The sequence below is a fragment of the Hetaerina americana genome, unplaced genomic scaffold, assembly GCF_022747635.1.
Source record: "Hetaerina americana unplaced genomic scaffold, ioHetAmer1.1.p SCAF_80, whole genome shotgun sequence".
In the NCBI taxonomy this organism is placed as follows: Eukaryota; Metazoa; Arthropoda; class Insecta; order Odonata; family Calopterygidae; genus Hetaerina; species Hetaerina americana.
Window position 1 is genome coordinate 784,214 of NW_027287428.1, and position 24,347 is coordinate 808,560.

General features: G+C 34.9%; 1 protein-coding gene across 1 annotated transcript; it reads left to right on the forward strand.

Moving 5' to 3' along the window:
• Window positions 1–39: 39 nt before the first annotated feature.
• Window positions 40–22,681, forward strand: LOC139698267 (choline transporter-like protein 1). The gene is made up of 15 exons (XM_071597142.1): window positions 40–105; window positions 4,292–4,405; window positions 5,163–5,314; window positions 5,392–5,484; window positions 6,879–6,969; window positions 7,073–7,136; window positions 10,284–10,392; window positions 12,035–12,173; window positions 12,381–12,500; window positions 14,666–14,791; window positions 15,133–15,239; window positions 15,446–15,744; window positions 18,670–18,836; window positions 20,098–20,190; window positions 22,297–22,681. The coding sequence occupies exons 1-15, from the start codon at window positions 40–42 to the stop codon at window positions 22,456–22,458; spliced, it is 1,902 nt and encodes a 633-aa protein (XP_071453243.1). The 3' UTR covers window positions 22,459–22,681.
• The last annotated feature ends 1,666 nt before the right edge of the window (window positions 22,682–24,347 follow it).

Genomic DNA, 24,347 nt, shown 5'->3' on the forward strand with positions numbered 1-24,347 from the left:
GTTGTTTAGGTACCTAGAAGGAAAAACCAGCGGAGCAGCATGGGCAACATCGTAGGACAATGCTTTACGGAGAGGCGCAGAGTGGAGCCAACCGATCCGGAAGTCGTAAGTTCTGTTTTATGCTATGTATTGTCTGTATACGTCACTATCCTAAAAACGTTAAATGTAATTGTTGCAATTATGTAAACTTCTTAATGGGAAGAAAAATTCTTAAGGGAATTTTGAAACCTTTGTAAATACACTCTAAAAATATTTTAAATGAATATAAATTAGAACATCTAATTGCTCTTTTATATGACGGCTGATTAGACTTGAAGTGTGAACATTTCTACGGAATATAACTTCGTTATCTTCTAGGATCATCGGGAAGAACATCAAACTTCCTTTCATATACCCATGACTCCCTCCTTCAATTGAAAATTCAGTTTGGTTTAGTATAAAAATCTTCCCTCTAGTTCTGACGCCATAATTCTAACAAACCACTAATGGCAAAATCTCCTACATGGGGAAGTCTCACATTTTCATATTAACGTTGCATTCTCCCCGTCATAAAATGTCATTTTCGATGAATTTCAAATTTTACTGATGGTGAGTTGCTCATACGAGGGTCATCCGGAAAGTAGTACCCGTTCGTGAAATAAAGACACAAAAGTAAATATTAACAAACATAAAAAATTTTATTTGAAAGAGGATACTTTAAACTACTTCTCAACATAATCTCCAATCAAATTAAGGCATTTGTCATATCGTGTGACAAGTTTCTGTATTCCTGCTGCATAGTCCTTCGCCGCCAGCTCATTGAGATACGCGAGGGACCCATCTTGCACAAATTTTTGCATAATGCAGATGGTGTTTAACAATTTCATGAACAATTGTTCGAGAAACATTGGGAAAATGCTCACAGATGTCATCAATTGTGACGCGCCGATCGTTCCTCACGAATTCGTCAACTGAGCTCACCAGTTGGTCTGTAATGACAGACGGTCTCCCCGAACGCTCATCGTCGTGTGTGTTCCCCCTCCCCATGTTGAAGTTGCGACACCACCGCCGAACAGACGACTCGTCCATTACATTGTCTCCATACACCTCCTTTAATTGGCGATGAATATCACATGGGCGAACGTTTCTTGCATTGAGGAATTTAATCACTGCCCTCACTTCACAACTGGCGGCGTTCTCAATTTTTTTAAACATTGTAAACAATCACAGAAACAACACAGGCAATGCTAGCGTCACGCAACTTGGCTCAGAGAAGGCAGACAAGCCACTGAAGCTATCTGACCTCGTCCAGCGGCTACTCGCGTCGTCAGCACTTCATGCGGCACGAACGGGTACTACTTTCCGGATGACCCTCGTACTTAAGTCCGATCCCGCGTCCAGACAAGTCTTCGCGAGAATGGACTATTCAAGATTAATTATTCCGGCAATTAAGCTCGGATAATCGCCCTGATTTCCTTTCAAAGGATATTTACGACTCATATCTTTTGGTTTGCAACGCCACCATTCAAAACTTCCTTTATCGCTTCATTACAAACGACTTTGGCAATGTAACGTATCTGTCAAAATCGCCATACATGATAGCGTTCAGAGCTAAAAATTACCAAAAAATGGCCCTCTAGAAGTGCAAGAGAACATGAGGATTTTACCGAAGTCATTTGCGCAAATTATGAAAAACTCAAACCTGCTCCTCAATGACTTCGGCCGACAACATGCAGCTACCCAACTAGACAGTTTTAGTTCGAATGTTTCAACAAAATTATAGCTAACTTATCTGAACCGGCCGAATGCCGCAATTCTATATTTCATACCAAAGACTTCACATCGAACACTACCCGCACTAATGTCTGTAAAATAACCTTTATATATCAATCGCTCATTAAATCAATAATTCTAATTAGCCCATGCTCATTGCCCTGAAAAAGTAATCTCAATTGAAAAGATAGTACCTACCGAACAGTGAATAGGTTTTCTTGACCTCATGAAAAGTCAGTTGTCCGGAAAAGGCTGATGGTACTCACGGCATATGAATCTTGACGAATACCCTTGATATACGAGATAGACTAAGTCGACCAATTTTCATATTTGATATTAATTACCACTCCGATCTCACCCGTTACAGATTTATTAAACTAAATATGTTTACTTTGTATCATTTCAAACCATTACAGTATTATAATAGTTAAATAATTACCTTTCATTGGTGCAATATTGACAACAAAAATCCAGTGTGATTTCTCGTTCAATTTGACTGTATTTACATAATATTCTAGTCTTGAGAGCTATTTATATTCGCAATTTCCATACACCGGTGTTTCTCGCAGCATATAAAATGCACTGCGATGAAAAAGTAAGTTTAATAGACATAATATAACCTTTCCACCAAAATTTATGTTCATCACGACTATTTATCGGCGACCATTGTAAATGAGCAGCCTAATTAATAGTTCTTGCTGCGAGATGGTGGAAGTGAAACACCATTATTATTGGTAAAAAATTGAAAAAAATTTGACGCACATAATTGTGATTTATTTAATATAATCAATCTCTTCCTTAAGTGTATGCAATAATCACCATTTAATTCAGTTAAATTTCTCCAACGACATACAAGAACGAATGGAGAAAAAAAAACATCAACATTCTTAAAATAACTCTATCATACTGCAATGCATTAATATGTAGTTATATATAACTGTGCGTTTATTAAGCAGATACCTATAGTCCATTTATGTTTCAGTAGCATAAGCTGCCCTGGAACCACAGGTCTTATTTTGAACACTTGAAGAGTTCCCCAAGTTCACATTATTATTAGGTAATCTACCGGTCAAGGTAGGTTTTGGATGGACACAGTGATGAAATCAGAAATCAAAAAGATCAAATAAATATTATGCTCTCCCAACAAAACACAAACCAACTTTCTACTCTACAACAGGGCCCTCTTCATCTCTGTACCCTTCCTTCTTCCCTTCATCCTGTCCAACATCCCTTTCCTCATTTGTGTAACATTCTCCCCTCTACAATCTTCAACATCCAATTGCCGATCAATTCATCAATTTTTTTCTGCTACTGATTTCTCCCATCAATCCCTTCTCCTCCCCCACCAAATCTATCACTTCCTCATTTGTTTTCCTTTCTCTCCACTTCACCTTATCCATCCTTCTCCACACCCACATTTCAAAAGCCTCAATTCCCAGCCGCTTCTCATCCTGCTTCAACGAGCATATTTTCACGCTATACATGAAAACACTCCAAATCAAAATTTTAACAAGCCTTTTCTTAACATTCTTACCTAATGTCTCCATTATCAATTCCCTTCTTGTGAAAGCCTCTTTGGCTAGTGCAATTCTTCTCCTTACGAGTGAACTACTTTGACCAATTTGGTCCAGAATGCCTCCAAGATATGTAAACTGTTCTACCTGCTCTAGTATTTTAACATTTAACATACCCGTTCTCTTTCTGAAAAAAGCATTACCCTTGTTTCATTTATATTGATTCTCATCCCGTATCTATCACACTGAATTTCCAATTCACTCAGCAATGCTTGCCACCCCTTGGCTGACTAACACATTAGCACTTGGTCAGTAGCTAACCTAACTGATTTTACAATTACCCCCCCCCCCCTGCGACTTTCATTCCTATCTCCAGTTCTTCCCATGCATCTTTAATCATTTCCTCCACATATACGTTGACAGTACAGGTGATAATGGACAACCCTGCCTTACAACTCTTCCTAACACTTCCATCTGTACTCTCCCCCACTCGCCCCTGAGATGTACAGGTTTAGCACCAGGTATTAGCCTTCTGTCCCTCCAATCAATTCCTATTTTCTCCAATATCCTCATTAGTTTTTCCCGATTCACTCTATTAAAAGCCTTTACAAAATCTATGAAATAAGCCAACATATCCTGATTTCATTTGATATTCCTCTAGATTATTGATCTCATTATTGCAATGGCATCATGTGTGCCTCTCCCCTTCCTAAACAAACTTATCATCCCTAAGTAATCATTTGACATGTTCTCCATCCTGTTGTTGATGATTCTGAGAACCATTTTAACTGCATGGGAAAAAAAATGATGTAGCCTTCACCTTTTTTGGAATGGGAACTAACACTGATCTCACAAGGGCCAAGTCCATATCTGCATTTGAAAATGACTATAAATATATCCAATGAAGTCAGCTAAATATTCTTTTGTCATACTAGCTAATGTAATTTATCATCACAAAATCGATTTTTATAACAGTTACCTAAAGTAATTGCTATCTTCACTATACAATCTCTTGTTGTATACAGGAACCACCATGGCTAAAAGAAAATGTAAAAGAGCAGGGATCTCCAATCAAGAGGGAGAGAAGCTGCACAGACATATATGCTCTCATTTTAATGGTTGCATATTTTTTTATTTTGGTAAGTATGTTAAATTGTTGCGAATCACTACTTTTTAGAAAAAAATTTTTTTTATTTTAATACTAAAACATAGGTGCACGTCGTATTAAAGAAAATCAAAAAGATATGCGGTGTCCACCCAAAAGTTTAAAAAAATACATTTCCCTTTGAAATATTAAAAACTGATCTATTAAGTTTTTGCAAGTGGAAATCTTCTTATGGATGAATAATTCACTAGTACCTACTCAACCATACTTCCACTCATGACTTTCATTAGCAATCAGCCTTTATCAACTGAAATGTTCTGTTCAAATTGATTGGAAAATTAAATCAGGAAAAAGTATCACAAAGTGTTTATGCCATGAGTCAACATTGCCACTTGTGAGGATAAGTGTGAACTCCTGTTGGCCAATACATCCATTTGAGTGACTCCTAGTGATTCAGGGTCTGATTTATGACAGTTCCAACTTTGGATTAAAAAGATTGCTCTGTTGACAAGCATATATAAAGTTCTTTCCACAATCGCAAATTCTGCTCCTAGATCACTTTGATCAATTTGAGCCAACTGGAGCAATATAATTCACACTATAAAATACATAAAGAAAGAACCTCATATTGATACATTAATGTGAATCAATTAGAAAGCAATAGATCAAATAGAAGAATTTTTACAATTGAGATTAGCTATACCCAGACTAATTGGTGTTTATTGTAAAGTGTATAAAATGTTTTCAACTGTTTGCTTGACTCTTTAAATAAACACACTTCTCCATTCCAGGTTGCACTCTCTGGGCACTGTATTTCCAATGGAGACATTTATCGAATTTTGAATGGCTATGACAATTGTGGAAATATATGTGGAAGAATGACTGCTCAAGAATTAAATTTCTCCGATGTGATTTGCAATGAAGGTAACAACAGTAATAACAGGTAAAATCAGAACTTGTTTTTTTTTATAGTAAAGCTCAAATACAAGATATTGATGAGTTTTATTTCAATCTTTTTAGGTTTCTTCTGATACAAAGAGTGGGGCGTTTAATTATTAAACCATCCTCAGTAGAGAGAAGATGTGTATCCTCATGCGATGATTATCCAGACTAGTAAGTCAAATTATTTATCCCAGTCAAGGCGAATGATTTTTACACTCTGAAATTGTTGCATTGAAATGCACATTAGCGGATGACTCCGTTAAAAGTTACTATTGCGGCATATCCCGCAGTTTCTTTGGAATTTGTCAAATTATTTAAGGCATATCAATACAAAGTGACTGATAATGATAAATGATTGACATTATATTTAATTCAGATTATTATTTCTATTAACAATAGTCTTCTGCCTAATGGTAGGTATTTTATGAAACCTCGCACTGCATACTGTTGAACTCCTTAATGCCAATTTGCATGTCAAAAAATATCCTTAAACCCCACACTCCATATTACAACTCATTCATTGGCTTTCCATGCTTTAAACCTCTCTTAATTGTACCCTGAATGCCTCGTCTTTCCCTCCCTCTACCTTGCTTTCCCAACACTCACACTCTATTACCGCTTTCAGTATCCCATTGTTTCTCAGTTTCCCCTTCATCGACTTGTACTACCTTGTTAGAATTTCTTCCAACATCTACCTCTCCTCCTATAAAATGGCCAAGACTCCATCAATGGTTTTACTCTCTGTCCATTTTATTTACTCTATCCTTTCTACAGCACCAAAATTCAAAAGCCCCAATCTACACTTACCATGTTGCCACAACAAGAAAGTTTCTGAGCCATTAAAACTACACTCCATTTTTTAAATGTTCACTAGTCTTTTCTTAATTCATGCATAGCAAAAAAATCATAAAGCCTCAAAAATTGAGAATTTACAAAAGCCTCCCTATTGAAGCAAGGGATTTTATCTGGATGTCAAATCTCTTGCAGCTAGGTAATACAAAATTAAAATAACTTTGAGGGAATTCCAAAAGTATGTATCATTCACATTCATCAGAATTTTTTATTTCAAAATCACCTTCAGCAAGATGACATTCCCTGGATATCCTCAATTATATTGGTACCTTAGTATAGTTTGATTCATAACAATTATCACCATTAGAGCATTGCTGAAAAACATTTGATCCCCTTTTACTGACCCTGACCTAGGATTACAGACTCAGGAATTTCCCAAAAATATATTGAATACATGCTAACTGAATTATAACAAAAATGAAGTCTGAAAACATAACTTAGCATTTGCCATTCTTACATGCTAAGAAACCTTGGAGGAAGAATTGGTTTAAATTGATGCTCCACGAAAAGGAGCTTACACCTAACAAGATGTAAAAATAAGCCATTTTCTTAAATATACACTGATGGAAAAGTTTCAATGTATCTGATGCCTAACAAGTTGCTAAGGTGATATACAGCAAAACCACAGTCATGAATAACTCCATGCAATAGTTTCCTAAACATTTCACTTACATCAGTTTGATATATTTAGAGTGATCTAATTTTGATTCTAGCGAAAGATTTATCAACCGGTGTATCCCAAAGAAGAGCTTAGACCAAATTGATTCATTTTTCTCTAGAACTGGTATAGCAGACTTCTTTCAGGTAAGATTTTTGGTGTCAATACTAAAATTTGTCTGCTTTAACATAATAGTTATTGATCTCATTGAATTTACCTCTGATTCATTTCTTTAACGACAATCAACAGGAAGTATCAGAAGACTTGGATCTATGCTGCAAAGAACTGCTCTACCTGTGTCTGATAGCTTTGGGTAAGTATTTAGAGGGCAAATTATCTTCTTTTCAGTTAAATATAACAAAACATCAATTAGTGGAACCTGTTCAATAAAATAGCCTAGGTTTCAATAGCTTAATGTTTCACAGAGGTCTATTCCTCTAATGACATCCATTTGAAGGGGTAGATGGTTACAATTAATATCTACAACACCCACACAGGGTCAATTATTATCAACAATCAAACTCAATGTAATTTGGATGAACTTAAGGTATTGCGGTGCAACCTGAATGGATACATCTTTTGCACATCCAAACCAATCCTATGTTTTAGAGTCATCTGAGCCTTTAAATAATTTCTACTATGATGCCGTACCTTCTTTTTCAATTTTAGTCCATCAACTCAATTTTACACCTCATTTACTTATGCGGAACTAAATCAGGTCATTCACTTTGCCCTGGCAAGGTAGGCCTGACCCTCTGCACAATGTTACCAATTCATTCTTTTGTTAATCAAGTCCTTGGCAGTTAGGCTTCTTTGTTTTCTCGCCGTTTCTTGTTTTATTGTGTCCACATTTTCCCAGTGATGTCCCATTATCACATTTTTGCATTTTGGGAATAGGAAAAAGTCGCAGGGGGCGATATCTGGCAAATAAGGAGAATGAACAAGGATGGCGATTGAATTTTTGGCCAGAAACTGGCAAACAATCAATGCTAAATGTTCTGGTGCATTGTCATGGTGAAGGATCCATCCATCACATTCGGTTAAAATAGGGTGCACTGTTGATTTCCCTAAATTCAGTTCATCACCTATAATTCAGAGTTTTTCAATGATCAGTAAGGGCAAGGACCGCACACAATCAATGTTGTTATCAAAAATTTGCCTCCGGCATAACTTTACGGAAGTTGCATAACATATTGAAATTAAATTAAATTATTGACTTTGTAAAGTGTGCGGAATTACAAAGTCAACAATTTCATTTCATTTCCATTGATCAGTAAAAGTTTGGAACTCTACAAAATGCTGATAGAACTCAACCTGTGGATTAGACTATTGCCAAAGGAAGGAAAAGAAAGGTATGGAAGGAACAAAAAATGTCAAGGTAAAATACAACCAAATGGTAGATAAGAAAAAAGCCTTGGTGAATACTGATAGACAGCTATATATCTCAATCATAGCTTTGCTGATTAATATTCATTAAACACTTAGTACAACAAGATACTAATGGTATACATATTAAGATGCAACTTCTTATGCATGTATTTAAAAAAGAGAGGAAACTTAAAGAACTGCTGATTATTATGAAAAATACACTCTACAATTAAAGGCCAATTGAATACAGAAGTACATTAATGTACCTTCATCAGTTTGGCAGGTAATAACCAGCTAACACATGAAGGTCACAGATTTGAGTCTGTGTGTGAAATATTTTTTGATACTTTAGTTTAATGGAAATACTCCAATATGCCAATCATATTAAATTACTTGAGTCATTTGATCACTAAAAAAGTTATATGAAATCACATAATAAACTATATTACCCACATACAAAACATACTGGTAAATAATGCCTTAGGAGCATATCTATAGCTTGTAATAAAAAGCTTGGTGAATGCACTTGGTAGTATTCAAGAGATACTACCTCGATCAAAAAGTTCCCGGAATAACCACCGTGTGGCGCTCCCATCGTTCCGATTTGAGTTATGTTTTTTTTGTTAAATTGGTACATCTGTTGTTGATATTCCCTTTAAATCTTAGTGTCATAACTTGACATTTGCAAAAGTTACGTAGCCAAGAGTACATCTATCTCTGTGTGTGTTGGCGATTTTTTACAATTTCAGAAATGGATTTAAATTTGCAACAACGAACTTGTATTAAATTTTGCGTAAAAAACGGATTTAGTGGCGCACGGACGTTGGAAATGTTGGAAAAGTGTTTCGGCAACGATTCTCTAAAAAAAACGGTCGTTTACCAGTGGCACGAGCGGTTCAGAAGTGGTCGTGAGTCAATCGAAGATGATGAACGCAGTGGCAGACCATCGACATCGAAAGTCGGTGAAAAAATTGATAAAGTAAAAGAAATGTTGGTCAATAACCGCAAATTAACCATCAGAGAAATAGCGGAGGACTTGAACATTGCCTATGGATCCGCCCAAGACATTGTGGTTAATGATTTGGGTTTCCGTCGTGTAGCAGCAAAGTTGGTGCCAAAAGACCTCAATTTCATGCAAAAAAGAGACCGTGTTGACGTCGCAAAAGACATGATTTGCGAGGCTGAATCCGATCCCACATTCATCAAAAGGATCATTACTGGAGACGAGACGTGGGTTTATGAGTACCTACGACACGCAATCCAGACATCAGGCAAGTGAATAGCGTTCACCAAATTAGCCGAGACCAAAAAAACAACGTCGTTTTCAGTCAAAAAAGAAGGCAATGCTGACGGTTTTCATGGATTACAACGGTGTAGTGCATCATGAATTTTTGCCAGAAGGCCAGACAGTAAACAAAGAGTATTATTTGGGCGTTATGAGACGTTTGCGTGAAGCAATTCGCCGAAAGAGACCAGAAATGTGGGCAGAAAACTCGTGGATTTTGCACCATGATAACGCACCGTCGCACACTGCTATCATTATTCGTAATTTTTTGACGAAAAATGCAACAAATACCATCCAACAGCCACCGAATTCACCTGATTTGGCTCCCTGTGACTTCTTTCTGTTCAATCGAGTTAAAAAACCATTACGGGGAACGCGTTTTAGCAGCCGAGAGGAAGTAATGGAAAAATCGCAGGAAGCACTGATGGACATACCGAAAACCGAATATAAAAAATGTTTCGAGGATTGGATCAAGCGCTGGCATAAGTGTGTTGCAGTCGATGGGGATTACTTTGAAGGGGACAATATAGATTTAGATGAATAAACTTGTATTTTTAATTTTCTGAATAAATTCCGGGAAATTTTTGATCAAGGTAGTAGGTGTGTAGGTACCTATGTGACACCTACACAGGGAAGTTGTTCCACTGTTTAGACAGATAATTTCACTGCCCTTTCTTTTCAACAGCCTTAACATTGAAATCTGGTCTTCCCAGACTATAAAACTTAATTTCATTCCATACATTAGTTCTTATTGCATTCTCCATGTATTCCAGGGAAGATGATGATTGGTTAAATTCTCAATTGCAGGTCTGTCAGGTGTGATACTACTTTTACTTCGTTTTGCTGCTGGCATAGTTGTTTACTTGGTCACAATAGCAGTGGCAGTATCATCATTGGCGATAACCATAACACTTTGGTGAGTATTACTCATCCATGAAAAAGAAGACTTAATTCTCATTCATAGAGTTTCATTAAGCCATATAAATTTTACAACTATTAGGAGAATTTGGAATATTTACATGAAATTTGATCTGAAAATTTCATTGAAAGAAGCAAGTGATACAAAATATATCTAAAAAAGAATATTTATAATACAAAATGGGACCAAACGGTCCATTCAAATTGTAATGAATTGAACAAAGTACATTTTAGGAAATACCTACCTTACCTCAGAAGTGAAAAGTGGGACATAGTATTCAATCACTTGTGATTTGAATGTATATACACAGGGAGGGATTATTCGCTACCCTGCTAGAGGGCCAAAAACAGATCATTTTAACTCAAATGTTCAGCTCAGCCTAGCACCTCTCCTAATCCTTAAAGCTAACGAGAGCCAAGTGGCTAGCATGAACCTCAGGTGAGTAGGCTCCAAACCCTAAAATCAGAGGTCACTTGGGCAGAAAGCAACTTACTTTTTCTAACGGTGTATTTCTTTCTATTTTAGAATGATTTAGGTAATTTACAAACTCAAAGGTAAACATATACAGAATTCAATGATTTCATGATTATATTATTAGATAAAACTAGGATAAAAACAATACATTTGGATGCATGAAAATATAAAATCCCTCACACTGATTATGATTGGAGAAACTAAATGAAAATTTCTTTGACCATCTCAAATAACTTTAAAAATAAATCACAAAATGACAGACACGTAGCTTACCTATGTACCATTAAAACGTTACTTTCATTTCTCCTAAAACATCAAGAATACAGTATTATGTACATCAATTTAACTGCAAGGTAGGTTTGGTTGGCTTACAAAGGCAGATGGTCATGGGAAGAACTATCAAGCTTGCATAGTAACAGCCTAGGCATTGATATATTGAAAAGCTAATTTTTAGTAACTTTTAATTCAATGATTTGGCTTTGAGGTTTTTAATATATTTATTAAAATGCTTAATGTAAAACTTCACAGGTTCAAATAAGTTCATTAGATGAAAGGGAATCCCCTCAAAAATAAATTTAAGCTTCAATAATTCGAGGCAAAAGGAGAGGAAGAATAAGAAGACTTCACTTCTACTTAATTTAGAGAAGTCTAACTTTCTATTTACTTTTAATAATGATAGATTTTTTCTTTAAGAAAATGACAAATAGTTCATAACTTTTTTTTGTAGTAAAATAAGAGATTTTCCATACCAAATAACATTGGTGAAATGCAGTACATATTCTATATAATTATTCAAAATATAAGGAAATTCTCAAATTTAACAAATCTGTGGTACAGTTTAGAATCTTCTTAAGGGACCAAAAATGTTCCTACTTGCAACGGTACCAAAACAAAAGAAATTACCTCTTTAATTTCATTCAAATGAAAGACATTAAATTATTTGACACCACTATTTCTGGCACACCCTAGAGCCCATTCTCATATATTTCTACTTATATTACCTATTCTCTGACAAAGTTTCGAATACCCAGGGGATACAAAATAAAAAAAGTGATTGTAAATAAGGTCAAAAAATAGTAGGTACTGATATGAAATAACTAACACAAAGGAAATGATTTCATTACTTCATTAGCCAAAGGGGTTTAAAATCACAACAATTTTACAGGGTTCTATGGAACAAGGATAGGAAGCAGCAGATAATGATTGCAAATGGAACATCAGAGGTTTACATTCCAGCAGGAAATGTGGAGCAAAGAATTGATTCAAGTTACTTAGCTTATGCTATCACTTCAACGATCATTACGGTAAGTGGGCAACTTACTTAGTTTATTATGGTGACATCCTCACTGAAAAACAACATTATATAACTCTAAAAGTAAATATTTTCACATGCTTATTTCATTTATACACTTGAGAATAACATAACCCCTGATATATATACCATAGGATTTAATGAAGGATTTTAAATCTAAGAGTATTAATCTCTTTAAAAATGTTTAATTTCTTTGCAGATAATTATTGTTCTTGTTCTGATTGTTATGAGAAGAAGAATTGAACTTGTTGTTCTAATGTTCAAAGAGGCTGGTGCAGCAGTACATTCCATGCCTCTTCTCTTGGCTCAACCATTATTTGTACGTATTCATCGAAACAAATATCACTACATGCTTACTTATTCTCCAAATTTCAACTAGTTCAGAAAATATGAGTTAGAGTCACATTTTGCTATCTCAAAACTTCATTCGCCATTCCTAAACTCTGTAGAAAAATAAAATGTTTTTTGTACATGCATACTCCTCGTAGTTTAAATACCATGCCTTGAAGTTACAATGCAAATTGCAGATCCTTCTAGATTCCTTACAAAAAGAAGTCAACGACACCATATCTCTTTCAATGATCTTTGCATCTACATTTAAGAGGATATGAGGCTTATAATGTTGGATACCAAATTTTTACCTGTTTTCAGAGGACTTTTAAATTGACCTGCAGCTGAGAACTGGGCTTTTGGGTGCACTAGGTCCTACTCATGTTTAAGATGATGAATAACTGGGGATCATCATTAACAGTAAACAAGAAATCATCCCTTCAGTAAATAATATTATGTCAGGCCTGCTGAGAGACTAGAGCTATTCCATCACAAAAATGCATTATCACTTTTCCTAACCATAATTAGTAGGAAATTGCTGAATTGTTTTTCATTAAAGGAGTTCTTCCACTGATCATATACATATTATCTGCATAAAACTTCTTCACTGGCGATTTTTTAAATTTATTTGTATTACCCCATTCTGCAATATGATACTCCTTCCTGTTTAATTTCATCTCAGAAGGAAGGTCAGCATAAAATATGGTGCATGTCTTGCTGAAAGGTCAAGCTCTCATGACACTAAACAGCAGTTCTTTAACTACCAGCTTTACACAAGATCTAATGAGAATGATTGCTATTTTTATATATTACTATCTAATATGTAAAAGCTATAATGCAAAAAGAAGGAAAATACTTAGTGAAATTTCACAATTTGTTTCATTCCTCTTGAAGAGGGAAGTTCACAAATTTAAGGCTTCCACATCCAACTTTTTCAGAAAAATTGTTTTTTCATGCAAGCCCCTTCCTCTTTCTGTGTAATTAAAAATATCAACCAACATAATAAATATCTTTCTTTGACTATTATTCCTAAAATGATACATTTCCAAAGGGAGCCCACTGTATCTATGAGCTTCAAATCTTCAGGTTTAAGGACAAATTAAAGTGAAGCATAACTCACTGTAAATAGTTAATGTCCATTTTTTTATGATAACATAGGGTAATAAAATCTCCACCTTTGTTCACTGGAACAAATGAACCATGGTATCAACATAGAATGCCATTATCTCGTAAACTCAAATATATTTATACCCAAAGCAGGTACATAAATTTTGCAATATTAACCTTGGTAATGATGTTGTTTTTGTCTCACATAATACTCATTCATCTCTTAACTTGAGTTTACTTTCTGTTCTGTGCCCCTTGAGATAAGAATACCTGACCTTCACCCATTTCGTTCACTCCCTTCTTCCCTCCCATTTCACCATACTCCTTCCTTTCATTAGCTTACCATATTTGATTCCCACCCTTCCTCTATTATTCTTCCACCCTATGTCTTTCCTCTCTTTCGCCACTACTTTGCTTTGGGTATATACATACATCTGAGTTTACTAAGGTATTCTTCACCTTGATACTGGCATTCTACACTGAAACCATGATCAGCATGTTCCAAAAAACGAGTGTGGAAATTATGCTCCAGCATTCCATCTTGATAACTCATGGATATGATGATTAAGGTTTTTTCCATTTCTGCTAACCCACAATGCTGTCTCACTCATCATCATGAAAAACTATGGGAAATTCAATATCATGAACATATTATGATTATATTTTGTCTTGGGCAAAATTAGTTACTATACATGTATCTGTTTAAAGCAAATGCCCATGTGCCATAAAATTCTCCCACTGATACTGCCAGGAGGCAGTGCATGAACATTAAATAGTGGTGTGGCACATAGTTGATCATGTGGATTCTTTATAGAGCTACTCCACCTGCCTCCCTCCCATTTCATTTTTTAAGATAAAATAGGGTAGTAAAATTTCTACCTTTGTTCATCAGAACAAATCAACCACGGTATCAGCATTACATAGCAGTAGAACTGACATAAAAAAAGACTACTATCTGTGGACTCTTATTTTTATGTAACCTCACACAGAAGGAGGACAAATTTTCGGGTTATGTAATATTACCAAATGCAATTTCACTACTTTCAGACCTATATTTTCCTAGCAATCACAGTATCAATTTGGCTGTACCTCACTCTCTGGGTTGAAAGTGCTGGACTACTAACAAAAGTTAGCAACTCAAGCTATCGCTACCTGAAGGACGGCACAATGAAGGTAATGATGTCATGCCCATCTCAACCACCATTAAATAAGTAATATGCACTTAGTTAATATACGTGTGGAGACTCACATGATGAAAACTATTGATTTAACCATGGAACTTATAGATATAAATCAAGCATTTAAATAACTAACATCACTTGGATTTTGAAACAAGTGGTGCAACTGGTTAACACACATACCAGCAATTAAGAAAAATGTGTTCATTTCCAAATAAACTGGAATCAATTTCTAAGTTTCATTACTGAACACTTTTTGGAGGAAGTGGTAGCTACTTTATTTCTTAATGGAGTGACATAAACATTAATTAAATAAATGCATATTTGTTTTTTTAGTTTACTCGATGGTACAATCTCATGGGATTTTTCTGGATATCTCAGTTCCTCTTTGGATGCCAAAATATGGTTATCGCAGGAGCTATTACTACTTGGTTCTTCCAAGTGTGAGTATGATAGTAGTGAAATGCTTATTTTCAATTATTTTGTGAATTTCCAATCATTATTGACTCCTGAAGCATGGTAGTGGTGATAATACCTATCTAAAATGAATACTGACAAGATTATAAAATTATTTTAGTTTTATGCTAGCATGTTCAATTCTCTAACTATAAAAATCTCAGAAATCTAAAGATAAATTAATTTGTTACAGAAATAAAGAGCAACTGCAATCGCCAATTCAGGAAAGTGCTGGAAGACTCATACGCTACCATTTGGGTTCTGTTGCCCTTGGTTCATTATTAGTGGCAATTGTGATGCTAGCTCGAGTAATGGCTTGGCTGCTGAGATACTGGAAGAAAAAATGTGGCCTGAATGAAGAAAGAAATGGGGAAGGATGCTTTTCTAACTCATGCACAAGGATGACAGAATTTCAATGTTGCTGTTTCTCTTTAGGGTGCTGCATTCAAAAGATTGTGCTGTTTCTTTCAAGAAATGCTTACATACAAATAGGTACCGATAATTTTTTCATTTTTTTTTGTGAATGACTCAAATTTGTATTGCTTTGATTTCATTCACTTATAAAGCAACAAAATAGAAATAAGTAAATATTAAAAACAAATGAAAAAAAATTATCAGTTCATCATGAAACAATAAGGTGGTATGCACATAATATGCTAAGCCCTTAATGGTTTTAAAAAAATCACAAATTCAGGGAAAAAGTATTATCCCATTTTATCCTCCACTAATGATTTCCTATATAATTTGTTACTTCAGGACATTGGAATATTCTGGGTGTAAAAACTGCTTTCAGGTAAAAGTCACTACAGACAGCACACAGTTTTGAGCCTAGACCTTCATTGAGCAGCTCTAATTTAATCAGTGTCACAAATACATTGGAAGTCCACAAATGAGGAATACCTCTGTCCAAATAATAATTTTTTATTGAAAGATTTTAGATGGGCCTGTTATACAACAACCATTAGCCTATTTGGGTACATCATAAAGTAATATTCACTGTTGAGCTCTCAGATATCATTATTTGAAAATGGACTGTGGTCTTTCAATTGATTAATTTTTCAATCATGCGATGACTACAGAACAATTAGTTTGATTTCCAATACAGTTGAAGAGGTACTTAAAATTATCAATAAGAGCATGGAGAGAAGAAGAAATGATTATTTAGAGGATGATCGGTCAGGGTTCAGATAGGGGAGAGAGATGTGATACAATGGCAATAATGAGGTCGCTGATATAAAGTACATAGAATACAATCAGGATGTATTTGATTGTTATGTAGATCTCAAGAAGGCATTTAATAGAGTGCATTAGGTGAAATAAATTAATTTATTGCGGTAAATAGGAGTATGATGGAGAGAGAAATGATATTTACAATTGGTATATAACTCAGACTGCTTAGGTGTGAGAGTTTGATGAAGAGTCAGGATGGGCAGTTTTGGAGAGAGAGTTGACACAGGGATGTCCATTGACACCAGTGCTTTTCAACATATATGGGGAGGAAAAGGTAAAAGAGGCATGGCAAGAACTGGAGATAGGAATGAAAGTCAGCAGGGAATTCATAAAACATCAAAATAGAAGTTCATAAACTATAGTAGATGAAATGGACAAACGTGCTTTAGACCAAAACGGTCCAAGAAGTAGGGACATGAAGACAAAGAATTGCATTACGGAAAGAAACTTTTACAAGGAGGAGGGAAATAATGACAGAGATGTTGAGTAGGTATGTTAAGAAAAGGCTCGTTAAAACTTTCATATGGAGTGTGGTTTTGAATGACGAGGAAACATGGTCAATCATTGAAACAAGTTGCCATGCATAGGTGGGAATGGATGGAAAGTGGATGTATGCCTTTTGCCATGTGGGTGTGGAGAAGAATGGAAAAAATGAAATGGATAGAAAGGAAATTGAATGAGCAAGTTCTAGACATGGGGAGGAGAGGGGACTTATGGCATAAATCCTAAAATTTCCTTAAATGGTAAGATACCTAAAAATAATTAATTTACAATATGCAAAAGTACAGCCAAATGGCTTTAATAAATATTTCAATATTGTTTCATAGAAGGCCATATTAGCTTTCACAACCCTTGGGTTAAATGGAAGAAGGGACCATTACGTCTCAATTTTGCCAAAATAAAGACCTTTATCTATCCATCTAACCCTTATAAGAATGCAATTTGTGATTTCTTTAAGAAAAGACATAATAAAATTCATACCCAACTGCAGTTAATTATTTTGCATGAAAACCCAACTGAAAATAACAAATTAGTTACTAGCACAGTTAGGCATCATAACATCAAAATGAGTATTTGTAGTAGTTAGGCATAAATCAAAATATATATTTAATTTCCAGAACGAAACTGTGAAAGGATTTTACTTCAAAATTCCAGAACCTTTTATACTTGTTTCCCTCCTGAAATTTTTAAAAAATGTTTCTGAAAGAGTACAAGGGCAAAGCCAGCCCCCCTAAACTGAATCAAAACGAATTGTGCAAGTTGCAGGTACAAACAATATTATATTGTTAGTGCCTGTAAACTGTAACTTATGCTCTCACTTACTTTAAAGTTTTCCTTAAAGAGTGCATGAAATGAATTTGTGCTCTCTATTTAGCACATGATTACACAGAATCGGTAAAATGCTTCGCTATATAACGAAGGTGACCAGAGTAAGACATTTCAGGACACCTTTGCTCGCTGTATCTTTTTTAATCGGACAGTAGGGTCTTCGCAATGAGATTTTAAGTGAATGTAGCTAGTAATTTCACCATTACCAATGATGAAGAACAGTAAAAGACATTGCCTTCTGGTAATGTTCTTCTTTTTGGTTTAAGTTGGAAGAAATCAACCGAAAAGTAGTCTGATATAAAATTTGCTGGAATATTTAATGACCCACACCTTTTCATGTTTGGTTGGAATGCAATAAGTGATGAGAACTTATTTTCCTCACATTATCTTGTCTTCAGAGACTGTGAAGTTTGAATGAAACAGAACAAGAGAGTAAACAACTTAAGGGTCACTCATTTGGGAACATATGAACGGATACTTCATCTAATGGAGTCTCATGAGGCCAAGCACTCCTATCCACTTCTTTTGTATAGACTTTTTCAGGGATCTGGTACACTTTAAATATAAGTGCAATACATAGATTTTGTAAAACTATGTGCACATCAGTATATAATTATTGAGTGAACAATGTTCTCATTCCCTTTAACACCCTTCCCAGGCCCAATACTATTCAGGGTAAAATGAGGTCTATCTCAAGAAAAAAATCAATGCGGGAAAAACATCTCAGGGCAATAAAGGGAAACCAAAATTTGATCAGGAAAACCTTACAATTAAGCAACCCAAAAAATAGTGAGAATCCCAATTTCTAACTGACATATTTCATTACACAGCATACTAAAGTCTTTTAATAAATTTCAGCAATTCGAGGATGTTCCTTTTGTGAAGGAGGAAAGCGTGCAGTAGATGTTCTTTCAGCTAATGCCCTTAGATTAGTGGCAATAAATTCAATTGGAGACTGGGTGCTGTATTTAGCCAAGATAATTGTAGTGATTGGAACCCTTTTCTTTGGCATTTTATTAATCCAGGTGAGTGCCACACTATCCACATTTTTGGCAAGGCTACTAACTTAAATAGAAAAAAACGTAATTGTTCCTCAAGGGATTCCAAAATTTTGAAATATTCTGGATTGGTAAAATATGGAATAAGGAAATACCTGATAACACATATGGATGATAATCATACAGATGATATATATGGACTGGAGACTTTAGATGGCCCTAAAATGGCTGGGACAATTTGTCAAATAAATGAATCTGCAATTATATTTACTATTTGATAACACAGAGTTTTCATAAATTTTTCTAACTTGGAATTAAGTTTACTTCCAAAAACATAAAATTAACTGTCTTATTTTTAAGAAAGTGTTGTTCTAAATAGTTTCTTTGGGTTTGACAGCTAAGGAAATAATTTTTTAAGTGTTGTAGCTATATACTCCAGAACGAAGGTTGGAAAATTCTCATGGCAGTCGAGAGACAGTCCTAAGCACTTACTGCAGCCTGCAAAAATATCACTTAAAAGTCCATTTCCAATTATTTCCATGAATTATTATGAGGAATTATTTCCACCAATCTATCAGTGTATTTAATTCCTGCACTACACATGCCCACACTTTTAACCTGATATCATCCTCCTGCCAGTTTCCTCAACTTTACTATATACCAATGATAATATTTGGATGCTGGCATACACATGGGCAGGCATATCGCATCAATGTTTATGATTTAATTGATTTTCTCTCAAATTATGCAGCATATACAATAAATTCATTGAAACAGTTATTAGAGTACCTCAATAGTCAATGTCAATGAATTTATGCAACACATAACTGAGCACCTAATACGCTGTTAACATATTCTCAAGCTGCATTATCAAAGAGTGAATAAATATCATAAAATAACACATCTATCACTTTTCAAACAACCTTCATTATGACTGGCCCATATAATATCCTAATTTCTTCCTGGAAGCTTGAGAAGTTGTTTGCATATGTTCATGTTAAGCAACATCTGCAGTAAACTAAAAAAATACCAAGGCAATGATAAAACTAGCTGATGCTTTTATCGCTAAGAATGCACAAAAATAAAAAGAGTAGATTCCAGTTGCCAGTATCAACTTCATTACAGACAAAATATGATCCTTGTTATTATAATGTCCATTAAAACAATCCAAATATTCACCACGGGTTGTCGGAATCACAGAAATCTTTCTCGGTAAAAAAATTGCAAATCTATCTGAAAATTCATATTTCTCAGTTTATACTACAAAATTTTCATTTTCCACTTACAGGCTAAAGATGGAGTACAACATGCATGGGTACCCCTTCTACTATCTGGCATATTTTCATATGCCATAGCACACAGCTTTGTTTCTGTGTATGAGGTAAGGCCAATACTACAACATGAGAACATATCCTAAAATTTAAAGAATGTAATACTGAAAAAAACAGGCAAATGTTAAAGTAATAGTTGATAATATTGTGATAATCTATACTGTCATGCAGCCACTAAGCAACAGCATGGATAAAAGAACTAATCAACGAGGAGCTTGGTGTAAGAATGAAAAACTATGTATCAAAAAGACAATGCTCTTTAACATGGTGGCAAGATGGTTTAGAGAGGGTGCGATTAAGAGAGAAAGCACAAAGCAAAACAGTCAAATACGTTTTGGGGATAGAATGTAAGGGAGAGAGTCAAAATCTCCCACTTAAATTTTGAGCAGGTGAAACAGAGTAAGGACACTTTCACTGATGGAAGGCATCGTAAAAATCAATATCCCTCACCTCATCAAAAATCCACAAAGAGCTTTCTTTCCACAATTTAGGACTACTTCATCATTACCATCTGAGCATTCATTTTTAAGGATTCTCACGCATTGCTAAATGCATTTGAAAGCAGTATGATACATATGAGATCGGAATCAATGTAAACAAAATGAAGGCTATGCAATTTTCGAGAGAGAGGAAAACTAAAATAATATTATGATAGGATTTCATAAACTTGAGTAGGCAGAATAATTTACCTATCCTGTAAGTTTTTTGGAGCAAGGTGATCAAAGAAGTAGGAACATAAGGAGAAGAATTGCTTAAAGAAAGAAGAGTCCACAAAGAGGAGGGAATTGGTGACAGGAATGTTGGGTACCGACGGTAAGAAAAGGTTTGTTGAAACTTTGATATGGAGTGTGGTTTTGTGCACTGTGCCAACATGGTCACTGATGCAAGACCATAGGTGTAGATTGGAAGCATCTGAAATGCGCGGGTGGAGAAGACTGTAAAAGGTGAAATTGACAGAACGGAAAACAAATGAGGAAGTAATAGGCATCATACGGGAGGAGAGGGGATTGTTAGCAGAAATTTAAGGAGGCAGGTAAGATGGAAGAGCGTTTTATTTGGCAATGGTATATTGAGGATTGTGATAGAGTGAAGAAGGTTAGGACAAGTAGGAAGGGGTAGGCAAAGAATAGGTATGTTCGAAGGGAGGACAGAAATATGCAGAATTGAAGTACGGTTTAATTTAGCGCTGGATGTCAGGTCAGGATTAGAATTAACAAGGAAAAGTAGGGTTGTTCATTTGTATAGGCTATGTCCATCCAAGACATACCTTAACAATACCAATGATATTTCATTCTTAATTAATGTAAATAACCAGAGTTCATACCATAATGTATTACAGAAGGCAACCATGTATACGTAATCAGGAATCAAGAGTTGCTAATTCATCAAACCAATCACAGATCTTGCAATTAATGCCATTACATTATTTTATGCATTTTAAATGATATATCCCCAAATATAAAACGCAACTTTATTCATTTGGCTTTTTGCCATCGCAATGATAAGACTGAAGATAGTAGAGAAATGGAATAGAATTGATCAGGGAGTGGCTATTTCAATGGCCTTTTATGCTGTTTTTGGAGCTACTTCAAGAGAAACCAAAGAATTCCACGTGTACCTAACTTTATGCATTCATGACAAATAAGCCTGAGACCTAATAAGAACAGCAAAGTTAGATATATTTTACCAGATAATTGAATAAATGAACAAAGGTTAAAAAACCTGGAGGCAAGGGATGTGATTTAATTCTGCCCCAACACTCACCCTGCCATCCAAATGTCATTGAGGGAATATTTACATTGCTATTCTGTGAGAAAGCACTACTAATGTGATGCATCCTCTCAAACTCCATCTTTGCTCAAGCTTTTGGTGGATTATTTCTTTTCGCCATGATTGTATTCAAACAACTAAATTAGTGAAGATAGTGAAATTTAACTTTATAAAGTTCTGAATTTTGAGTGATATTAATTTATATTCCTTGGTCTGGACTGATGAATGTTACAGAAGTATAGAATTGATCATAATTTAGCATTTAAGATCAATACATTTAGCTATTCAATTAAATATAATCTTCAATTATCCTGTTATTTAAAATTATACATACATATTTCTAAATTCCCAACACTTTTAAGTGCTCAATTGTGTTTTTATCATAGATGGCAATCGATAGCATCTTTATGTGCTTCTGTGAAGAATGTGAAATGAATAATGGTGTGACTAGTACCAGCCACTTAAGCCCCCAACTATTGGTAAGACAAGGCATGAACACTGTAATTTTACATTTTCAGTGTAAAGTAATTTTTCATTTCAATGATTAATTTTGGCTAAAATTAGTAAAATTTTTTACAGGATTACATGAAAAGGAATGAAGATACCAAAGGAAGGTACTAAGAAGATGTGGAAGAAGCAAAGCAAAAACAAATGTAATAACATTCAAATGATGTCACAAAAAGATAAAATTGTAAGGATAATAAGTGATTTGGATAATATATGCACATTATATGATTAAAAAAATGTTAATAGTGACAAACTCTTTCATATTACATCCAATCGGACAATGAGACAATTCCTAATCACAAATGATTTAAATCAATGTTGGCCCAGTTAAGTTCTTCGGGCTATGTACTTCCAAATGAGCCATAACTTGCCAACTTCCAAGAGGCATTGTTTTGGATCCAATCTTGGGCATAGGTTTTGTTTCACCATGAGGTGATTTTTTTCTTTATTGGATTTGGTATAGTGATTTGAATTTCTACAACATAACTGATATCACAATTAATCAACATAGACAACCCACGACCTAAATAAATTCCTAGAGTAAGTAAATTACTCTATGCTACTGCATGCATACCAGAATTAACTCATTAAATTATTACTTATTAAAATTAACCACAATAGCTAAAACAATTCAAATTCAAGCAAAATGTTGTCCCTGATGAAATACTTGGACAATTCACAAGCTGTTTTTACAATGGCAAGAATTATTTCATATTAAAAAATTTAATTAGTGCTAACTAAATAACTCCTTGGAGGTTCAAATGAATGTTACATCAATGAATAAAGTCATAAGTTGGTAAATTCAATCTGCTAAAATTACAACTTTAAAAAAAACTATGGTGTTTATTAAAATTCAAAACATAATACAAAATGTTTATGATAAATCATGAATGAGATTAAATTTTTCGGTACACTTGTAATCACTCCTGAATTACTTTTTCCCATTATATGATGAATGATACTTATTTAGAGTACCTATTCAGACTTCTTCAATGCAGGATCAGCTTAAGTTTTCATGATATCAAAAAATCAATCATGACTGTCTTTGCTGAGGTACATATCCAATGCGCTCATGTATTAGTTCTTGCTTAGTTTTCATTGTCTGTAAAGATTGAGGCGTGATTGCCTGCTTTTTACACTCCTGCTCTCTTCTCATCACCTCATAATCCTGGAGATCTTCCAGCTTCAACACAATTCTTGTTGGATTTCGACGTATCATGTTAGCTCTCTGATCAGAAAATGAAGAAATAAGAACATACATCACAATTAAATATTATCATTAAAATCATTGATCGAGAATGAATATAATTATTTACAATAAAGGTAGACTCCCAAATAAGGGACCATGTGCCCACTATGCACTAATTGTGAGCAGACTGCCATGCATGGACTGTGTCAATAGCATTCCCACAGGTTTCCCTAGAAAAATTCAATCATTTCCTATTCTGAAGGGCCACAAGAAGTACAGCTGCCTTTACAAACAAAGATAACACAGAAGATGTAGGCATTGCTTTCCATGAAAGAGCAAGAAAAAAAAGGAGAATTCCATAGGTACATAATTAATCAACTGGTATTCTACAATTTTCAGTAAACTTTGCATAAACGTCGACTGGAGACAAATATATTTCTTAGTTTCACCTAAAAAATCACCTGACCCCCACACAACAATAAACTTCTTTAACTCCAAAAACATTCTCCCTCTCCCACTTCATCAAATATGCTATTTCTATTCTTATCCTTTCCTTCTTTGCCTAACATTCTCCCATCTATCACAGTCTTCAAATCACATCATGCAATCAATATGTCCTGCCTCCACCACTCCTGCCTGCTTTTGGATCAACGCCAACTACTAGTCTCAATGTTCCCCTCATTTACAACCTCTTTTCAGTGAAACACATATGGGGAATATGTGGACAAGCTAACAAAAAAT